Here is a 9,209-nt window from a genome sequence, read left to right as displayed (position 1 = left end):
TTTGGAAAAGTTTATCCTGTGAATGGAGCAGTCTTTGAAACAGCCAGTCTCCATGGAGCTTTTATTGGACCAAAAAAAAAAAAAAAAAAAAATGAATACCATAGAAAGAAGTTGCTGCAGAACATGGATTTTCCTATTTGTTTACTTTGGCATATTTACCCAATGAATATTTTTAGAAATTATTTAGATATTGGGATTCAAGCTTGGAACACCTCATATAATATGTCTGAGAATCAGGAAACGAGTGAATTAAATCCCTCTTCCTGATTCTTTGTATTTCAGTTTTTAAAAAAATACATGGCACAAACTTTTAATTGTTTAATTTTTAACAATATTTGAAGCTTAAGGACATAGCCAAGGTTCCCAAGCTATATTAAGACCAAGGAAAACAGTGTTAACTATACAGATATAAAAGGTTTTGACTGAAAGAAGAAAAATTCAGATAAGAATTTTCTAATACATTAATTTAAAGAGGAAAAAGAAAATATTTCCAGATTGGAGCCTTAAACCAAAAAACTTACTTTCTCCTGTGGGACCCACTATGGAAAAATTATTTACTTGTTGACAGTTCAGTTCCTTAGATCTGAAAACCAGAGGCAAAACAAAACAAAAAAACTGGGCATTGTATGTTGCTAATCCAGAGTGAAGGAAACACTTTTGGTCCTTTGGATTAGATATTCTCTATAGGATGGGCTCTAGGGGTTAGCGGCACTAATGTCTTATTTGACCTTAGTATAGCTATTGTGTCTATAGAGACCTAGCTCTCAATTTATGAATCCAAGGTTAAAACATCAGGACTCAGTTACAGCTGGTTGCATGGGTTTGGTTGGATGGAGTCTGGAGTTTGAGGTAGGAGACCCCCAGGAAGTTTCAGCTGAGTTCCTGAGCATTTAGATGAATTTTCCACAGTCATTTACTGATTCCTGCATAGTGGGTCAGGCATTGTGCTACATCTTCAAGATGCTGAGATAAGACAGAATCCTGGCCCTCCAACAGCTTCCATTCTTAGAGAGGGAGGCAGAAATATGAGGCAATAACCTCATCATGCCGTGGTGGGTCTCTCCTTTGCAGAAAACCCAATAAGCATCCCCCAGCCTCTACAATGGAGATAGCCCAACCTGCTCAATTGGTGCTCTACCTAGGCCCTAACCTGAATTTCAGCTTTTTCCATCAAGTGCAGCTACACTAAGCTATTCATGGTTCCTCGAGTTTGTACTATTCTTTCCCACCTCTCTGCTTTTGTTCATGCTGTTCCTCCTTCCTGGGAGGCCCTCCCTACTTCCCCTCCCCACTTCCCACCTCTTATGTCCTTTGAAATCCGTTCACTTAGATCAGATGTAGGTGTCATCTTCTGCAGGATCAGTGGGATGGATGAATTAAGTCTTGGTGTGTAGCAGGAGGCTAGGAACGTAGCACCTCACCAGACACTAATTTGCTGTGTCCCCCTGCCTTCAAATTTCTCCTCCCACACTCCTCCTCATGCCTCAGCCTCTTCTTGCCCAATGCGGTGTGAGGTGATTAAAGTCTGTCGTACTGTCTTCTTCAGACGACCAGCATCCGAATTAATCATGCAAACCAGGGCCGAGGCTATCTTTTTCTGTGTGGTAACTTCCTTTAAGTGGACACGAAGTTCTGCAACCAGCCTTGTCCTTCCCTTTTCACTGGTCCTCCTTCCCCTAATTTTCACCTAGAGACTCAGGCTGGGGGTAGGGCAAGGAGTAGGCGGTAGGACTTGGAAGAGCCGCGAGGCTCGGCCCAGGTCCACCCAGCTCACAGTAGTCTCTCTCTTCCACTGTGTCCAAACCTAGGGCTGCTCCAGGGTGAGTACTGGGGCGAGGAGGGTGAGGTGGCAGACTAGATTAGGGAGGGGCCGCTTGTAAAAGAAAAGGAAAAAAAACCTTGCTTGGAAACAAACGTGTGTGTGTGTGTGTGTGTGTGTGTGTGTGTGTGCGCGCGCGCATTTAAAAACAAAACCACGTTAAAAGAGTCGCCCCCTCCCTCACAGGTCAGACCACCCGCTGGGAGTTTGCAAGGAAGCGGGGCAATTTTGAGTGGGAGGGAGTCGCCAACGCCCCACAAAGTGCTGCCCCTCTCGGCGCCGCTCCCCAGGCCCAGCGGGCTCCAGGTAGCCAGCTCCGGGGGCTTGGCAAGGCGCGGAAAAGCTGCGAAGAAGAAGGGAACCCTGGTGTCACCAGAGCCCGGCAGCGCCAGCCCGGGAGCAGACTCCCCAATCACCGCCTCTCCCAGCCCCGCGGCCTGGGCCGTCAATCAAGTTTGCTAGGCTCCGCCCCTGGGCTGCAGCGGACCGCCAATCAGAGCCAAGCTCCGCAGCGATGAGCTCAGTCGGCTCGCTTCCCATTGGACAGCTATATTAAGAAAGTGGCCGAACTCTTTAAATAGCGGGCGCTAGGGCCGCAGCCTGCATCTGCCACCGCAGTCTGGCCGGAGTCGTGTACTCTCCTGTACTCTTGGAGAGGCCTAGGGAGACCCAGGAGGGAGTTCAGGTCGGGGCCGCGGCTCCAGCCACCGTTTGCGCACAAAGGCGCTGACCCCGGGTGTGGGGTGAGAAGAGAGGCCAACGCCCGAGAGCAGCGCGGAGACTCACGGTGCGCCCTATGCCCCCGCGCCCCCACCGCCCCCGCCGCGGCAGCCGGAGCGCACCGAGAGGACGCGCCACCGCGGGGCCTGGGTGCAGCTAGCGACCCTTGCCCCCAGCGCGCAGCCCGAGGTGAGCAGTGAGCGGCGAGCGGGACGGCAGCGAGGCGTTCGCGGGCCCCCTCCTGCTGCCCGGGCCCGGCCCGCTCATGGCGGCCATCCGCAAGAAGCTGGTGGTGGTGGGCGATGGCGCCTGCGGCAAGACGTGCCTGCTGATCGTGTTCAGTAAGGACGAATTCCCCGAGGTTTACGTGCCCACCGTCTTCGAGAACTATGTGGCCGACATCGAGGTGGACGGCAAGCAGGTGGAGCTGGCGCTGTGGGATACAGCGGGTCAGGAGGACTACGACCGCCTGCGGCCACTCTCCTACCCGGACACTGATGTGATCCTCATGTGCTTCTCGGTGGACAGCCCGGATTCGCTGGAGAACATCCCCGAGAAGTGGGTGCCCGAGGTGAAGCACTTCTGCCCTAACGTGCCCATCATCCTAGTGGCCAACAAGAAAGACCTGCGCAGTGACGAGCACGTCCGCACAGAGCTGGCCCGCATGAAGCAGGAACCGGTGCGCACGGATGACGGCCGCGCCATGGCCGTGCGCATCCAAGCCTACGACTACCTCGAGTGCTCGGCCAAGACCAAGGAGGGCGTGCGTGAGGTCTTCGAGACGGCCACGCGCGCCGCGCTCCAGAAGCGCTACGGCTCCCAGAACGGCTGCATCAACTGCTGCAAGGTGCTATGAGGGCCGCGCCCGCCCGCCCCTGCCAGCGTGGCCCCCCTCCCGGGCCGGTTCCCTCAATGATCCCACCGGACTGTCTGGTGTCTGCCTTCCCGCCCGGCAGCCGTGGCGTGGAGGCTGTGGCTCTGGCACCGGGAATCGGCATGGGAGGCACTGGGCACCCCCTTTCCAGAGTCTGTGTGAGTCCAGCTATGTTGCACTGATTCAGGCGCACCGCTGAGTGCCAAGGGTCCCCTGAGCACCCTTGTCTGAAGAGCCAAGCCTCTTCTGAGTGTGTGGCTGTGTGTATCTTCCGACTTCCCCCTTCCCGTACCACTCCACCCCCGCCTCTGGTCCCTGGAGAGGAGCTTGGCGCCGGGGCACGGCCGAGCCCCATCATGTGTTCGCCCATAACCAGTGAACGCCTGCTATCTCTTGTGTGTAACATAGACCACGGGAACTGCGGGAGGGGAGGGCTGGGGAGGATGGGGTGTTATATAAATATAGATATAATTTTATTTTCGGAGGTAGGATGGTGTTATTTAATGGTGGTGGTGGGTGGAGTGACAGGGCGCTAGAACAGCTCCAGCCCAGCCTGATTCAGGCGCCCATCCAAGCATGAACTGGACTTGGTCGTCTTTCCAACCCCTGGGGAAGACATTTGCAACTGACTTGGGGCTGAGAGGACACAGCTTCCAGACTCACGTCTCCTGCGGGCCAGCCCCAGCGAACACCTCACCAGCCACCAGCCGTGGGCAGCAGGAGGGAGAGCGTGCTGCAGGTTGTTTTTGCCATAAGCGAACTTTGTGCCTGTCCTACAAGTGAAAATTGTTTAGTCCAAGAAACGGATGTTATTTGATTTATTTAAAGGCTAAATTTCGTTGGGTTTTATTTTGAAAGAATTCTTTGCACAATTATTTCATTGTTTGACACTTAATGCACTTGTCATTTGCATAAGACAGTAGCATTCTGACCACACTTGTACGCTGTAACCTCATCTACTGCTGATGTTTTAAAGAAAAGTGATGACTTAAAAAAGAAAAAGAAACCACTAATTTTTGTTTTGTTTTCTTGAAAAAAGTGGCAACACTGTTTTGTTATTTTATTTGTGCAGGTCTGCACACTATTTTGATAAACAGCAGTAACAAGTATTGGGGCCTATTTAACCCTCCCCCCTCCCTTTTTTTCACAAGACAGTCTCTAAAACTATGTGAAATTTTCTCTGCATCTTTGTACAGAGAATGAACCTGCCCCTAGTCTCCTTCCTCCCCCCCTTCCCCACCCAGTGGTACTTCTACTAAATTGTTGTCTTGTTTTTTATTTTTTAAATAAACTGACAAATGACAAAGTGGTGAGCTTATGATGTTTACATAAAAGTTCTATAAGCTGTGTATACAGTTTTTTTATGTAAAATATTAAAAGACTATGATGATGACATTTATAAAATGGCTCCTGTGGTTTAATAGTATATAAAAATATAATGAATTTGGGGCAAGAGAAGAATTCAGCTAGGCAAGGTTTTTTTCTAGCCACCAACTCCCTAATAGTGTTTGTTGTAAAAGGATGAAATTCCTTTGGTATGTGTGGGGGTTGGGTGGCCATGGGAGACGGGGTTGCTCCTATCCCGGGCCCAGAGGAAGACTATGTGTGGTACTTAGGCACCCAGTATCAAAACTTTTGACCTAATGTGTATTGTCTCGGTGTCCTATAGACACTTGTGTCTCTTATGGGGCCTTTGCTCCCTATTCTTTGAAAGTTAAAATTGTCATTTGTGCAATTTAAATTTAGATACCATTTTTTCCGTTAATCACCGGTGTGGGGTCATGCTCTCTGTCTGGAAGGCTGGTTACTGGGTTCCCTTCAGCTCCTCAAGGGTCAACACTGTACCCCATGAAATTGTAGGTTTTCTTTGGGGCTGGAGCTCCTAGGTAAAGCCCGAATCAGGAGTTGCTTCTTCTATCGCTGAACTTTATCTGAGTGTGTGTCTCTAGGGAACCTAGAATGCTTTATTCTAAGTACTGAGAACAGCCACATCATGGGCAGAACACTGGATGCTTTGCAGGGCTGTTATTTAAAGTTGGAGCAGCCACATTTTGAGATTTAATCCGTGATGAGCTCTAATTTCAGACATTTAGCCTGCTGCAGGGGGTCTCAGAACCAGACAGGCAGTTTATACTTGGAGACCACATGAAAATTCTATGGCCATGATAGCTCAGATCTGCCAGCTTTCAGCAGCTTCTAGGGAAGGTAACTTGATAGTGCCAACCTCTCCCAGCTGCCTAAGAAGTGTGGTTTTTGTTTTTGGAATCAGCACTTTCTGGGTTTCTAGCACTTAGTGGCTCTTCCTCTTGCCCTCTCCCCACACCCCAGGCAGAGACAGAGTAGATTCCTTTTGAAGTTTGCTTTAAAGCTTGAGGATTCTGTTTCTCTCTGGACTCCCAGAGCTTTTGTTGAGTGAGGCAAACCTGGTCTCTGCTGACCTTTCCCCCGCTTAAACAGGCAGGAACAGGGCCTCCTGTGCAGCCAGGCCTATTGGCCAACAGAGGGGAATTGTAGGCGCAGAGCAGGGAGAAGGTCCACAGGCTGGCTTCTCTGAGCCACTGCCTCATGCCTTCCTCAGCCCCTCAGCCCATTCACCCCCCACCCCCCACCCCCAGCCTACTTTTCCTTATTTTAAAGACAAAACTTTTCATTGAAAAACAAAATGTCGATTTGCAGATTTTACAGCTAGCAAATCCTTCGGTACCAGGGAGTGCAGGACTGTGGAGAAGAGCTCAGGTTTGGGCTCAATGCCCAGGACTCAGCGTTGTAACCAGCCAAGAGCCTGGAGACCCAGTCCCCTGAAACGGCCTTTGCTGAGTTTCCTGCCTGGTACCTATAGCTGCCTGTTTTTTTCTTTTTTTTAAATAATATTTCGGGAAGACAACCACTCAGATAATTCATGGCGGCCCAAATGGTGCTTGTTTTAAAATGCATGGCATTTAATAATCCTGCCGGAACACACTCTTCTTGCTGCGTTATGATCCAACTGGAAAATACAAAGACGAATTGCTGTAGGCTGGAAAATCAATTAGGAAAAAGAGGTAAAACATCTGGTGTTACTCTTAGGATATGAAAATTCATTTTGCACATCTAAAATAAATGTGCTGAGTTCATTTAATTGCCTGTTGAACTGTTTTGTGGAGAATAGTGGGGGTGTTTCACTGATCCTGGGCATTTTATAGCAAGGGGTATTGGCTTGGGTTCTCGTTTAATCTTAATTTTAAATCAATCTGGATTGTATTTCTAAAGTCTTTTCACATGAGTTTCAGTGCACTTAGAAGAAGGGTGGTTTTCAAACTTAAGCATGCGTCAGAATCACATGGAGGGCTCAAAACACAGATGGCTAGGCCTAGCCCCCAGAGTTTCTGATCCAGTAGGTCTGGGGAGGGGTCCAAAAATTTGAATTTCTAACAAGGTCCTAAGTGGTGCTGATGTTGCTGATCTGGGGACCACACTTTGAGAACCCCTGGCTTAGGATAAGGGAGCGTACCTGTCAATGTACAGAGGAGGGGGGTCATTTAGTTGACAGTAGCTCAAATTCCTCAGACTTAGGGTGGTGTGCCCTGCAGTCTGGACTTCCTTACTCTAGGGAGTATAGTGCTTTCAGAGAGGTTCCCTTTTAGGATGAACCACACAGAACCCCTTATTTCTCCTCTCCACATTCTTGTGCAAAAGGGGCTTTCATGCCCTTCTAGAGACTTATTTCTGCAACCTTTGAACTCAGAATGCAACAGCACTCTGAAATTCATTCAGCATTGGAGCTTACTTTGTCAGCTCTGCTGAAACAAGGGATACAAAAGCAAATAGGACATAGTCTTTGTCCTGGACTGCCAGGCTGTTCCGGGAACACATTCACTCAGACCTTGAATACAGCACGCTCAAATGAAGGCATTAGGCCCAGGGCACACCAGGAGCTGGGAAATTGGGGAGGGCATCATAGAGGAGGAGACATTTGAACTGAGTCTTTAAGCAGGAGTGGGTGATGTGTAGATGGAAGATTCAGCCTGACCTCCAGGGACTAGAGCTCTCTTGGGTGAGAACTACTGTCTACTTTTAGCCCTGCTGATATACATTTCCTCAGTCAAGAAAAATGGTGTTATCCAGCCAAGTCCAACACAGCCTCTCCCCTGCCCTCCCAGTCCACACACTGGCTAGGAAAGAAGGTTGGTGATGATGGTTTCATTGTTTTTTCTGTGCCTTCCAGGGATGCGGGGCAGACACAAGGGCCAGCTTTGTGATAACTGCTCCTGGGACATATGCAGCCTGGGCTCAAGAAGGCCGCGACACCACAAAGGGACCTTGTACTCCAGCCGGTTGGGAATGATCCCTTCCCACTGTACTTCTTGGTTTTCTGGCTGGAGGGAGAACCTGGGCCCTCAGATTGGTTCTCCAATTCTTTATGGCCCCTTTTCTGGCCAGAGAGTTAAAGAGTCTGGAGGACCCCAGTTCATTACTTCCTGTTCATTCTTTTAGCGAACAAATATTTACTGTTGACTAAAGGACTCTGTATCTAGCATTATGCCAAGAGCTTGGGACCCAGTGGACAAATAGGCATGGTCCCTCCTCTCACAGAGCTTTAGACTGGTAGTATGTCTAAACAAGTAATACTAATGACAATGATAATAGCTAATATTCATTGACAGTACATCAGGCACTATTCTAAGTCCTTTAGCTGTATCATTTTATTTAATCTCTGTATTGGTTATCTATTATTGCATAACAAATTACCCCAAAATGAAGCGGCTGAGAACAATATTTAGCACCTCACAGTTTTTGTGTGCCAGGAATTCAGGCACAGCTTAGCTGAGTCCTTTGGCTCAGGGTCTCTCTTAAAACTGTAACCAAGGTGCTGGGTGGGGCTGGATTTATCTGAAGGCTCGACTGGGGAAGGATCTGCTCCCCAGCCCCATCACATGGTTGCTAGCAGGGGTCAGTTATCATTGGCTGAGGCCATCTTTGGCTCCTTGCCATGTGGGCTTCTCCACAGGGCAGTCACGACATGGAAGCTTGCTTTACCAGAGCATGCAAGAGAGAAGAGAGAGCGAGTGATCGAGAGAGAGGCAGAAGTCAAAGTCTTCTAGAACCTAATCTTAGACGTGACATCCCATCACTTTTGCTGTATTCTATTGATTAGAAACAAGTAACTGGGTGTGGCCCATGCTCAGTGAGAGGGCACCACCCAAGGGCATGTGTACTGGAAAGTGAGATCATTGGGCGCCATTTTGGAAGCAGCCTGCCACAATCCCCAAGACAACTCTGAGGTAAGTACTGTCATCTGCACTTACTGATGAGGAAAATGAGTCGTAAGAGGTTAGATAATTTGCTTATGGTCACAAAACTTATATATATATAGTGGGATAAAGAGTTGAGGAAAATCACCCTGGCTGCACTGTGGAGGATGGATTGGAGCAGGGAAAACCAGAGGTAAAAAGATCCGTGGGGAAGACATTGCCCTGGTCCAGGCAGAGGTGAAAAGGCCTAAACCAAGACACCGACATAGGGAGGAAAGGGAAGATTGGGAAGACATTTGGGAGGTAGAAGGCGGAAATCTGAGTGGGAATCACAGTGCTGAGCCCAGGATTCTGGCTTGGGTGACTGAGGATGCTGATGCCATTATTAAAGACAAGAATAAGCAGAAGATGAGAAGATGTGGAGGGAGGATGCCAGAAAGATATGTTGAGCTTGGTTTTATACATATTGAGTGTGAAGTACTTCGGAAATGATCACTGTCCTTACCTTCCTTCTCACACCACAATCTGTGTACTTTCTGTGCAGAGGGAGATTATTGTGTCCTGT

The 9,209-nt window shown here is 48.9% G+C and overlaps 1 protein-coding gene across 1 annotated transcript; it reads left to right on the top strand.

Moving 5' to 3' along the window:
- The first annotated feature begins 2,413 nt into the window (after nucleotides 1-2,413).
- On the top strand, nucleotides 2,414-4,817 carry RHOB (ras homolog family member B). The gene has a single exon (XM_019756004.3). The coding sequence runs from the start codon at nucleotides 2,805-2,807 to the stop codon at nucleotides 3,393-3,395; it is 591 nt and encodes a 196-aa protein (XP_019611563.1). The 5' UTR covers nucleotides 2,414-2,804; the 3' UTR covers nucleotides 3,396-4,817.
- Nucleotides 4,818-9,209: the final 4,392 nt, after the last annotated feature.

Source organism: Rhinolophus sinicus, chromosome 2 (genome assembly GCF_057876585.1).
Source record: "Rhinolophus sinicus isolate RSI-liver-muscle chromosome 2, RSI-T2T, whole genome shotgun sequence".
Classification (NCBI taxonomy): Eukaryota; Metazoa; Chordata; class Mammalia; order Chiroptera; family Rhinolophidae; genus Rhinolophus; species Rhinolophus sinicus.
Note: the sequence above shows the minus strand (reverse complement) of the source record. Positions and strands in the feature narration are given on the sequence as shown.

Coding starts and splice junctions, on each gene's coding strand:
- RHOB (XM_019756004.3), top strand. CDS start 2,805: ATGGCGGCCATCCGCAAGAAGCTGGTGGTGGTGGGCGATGGCGCCTGC.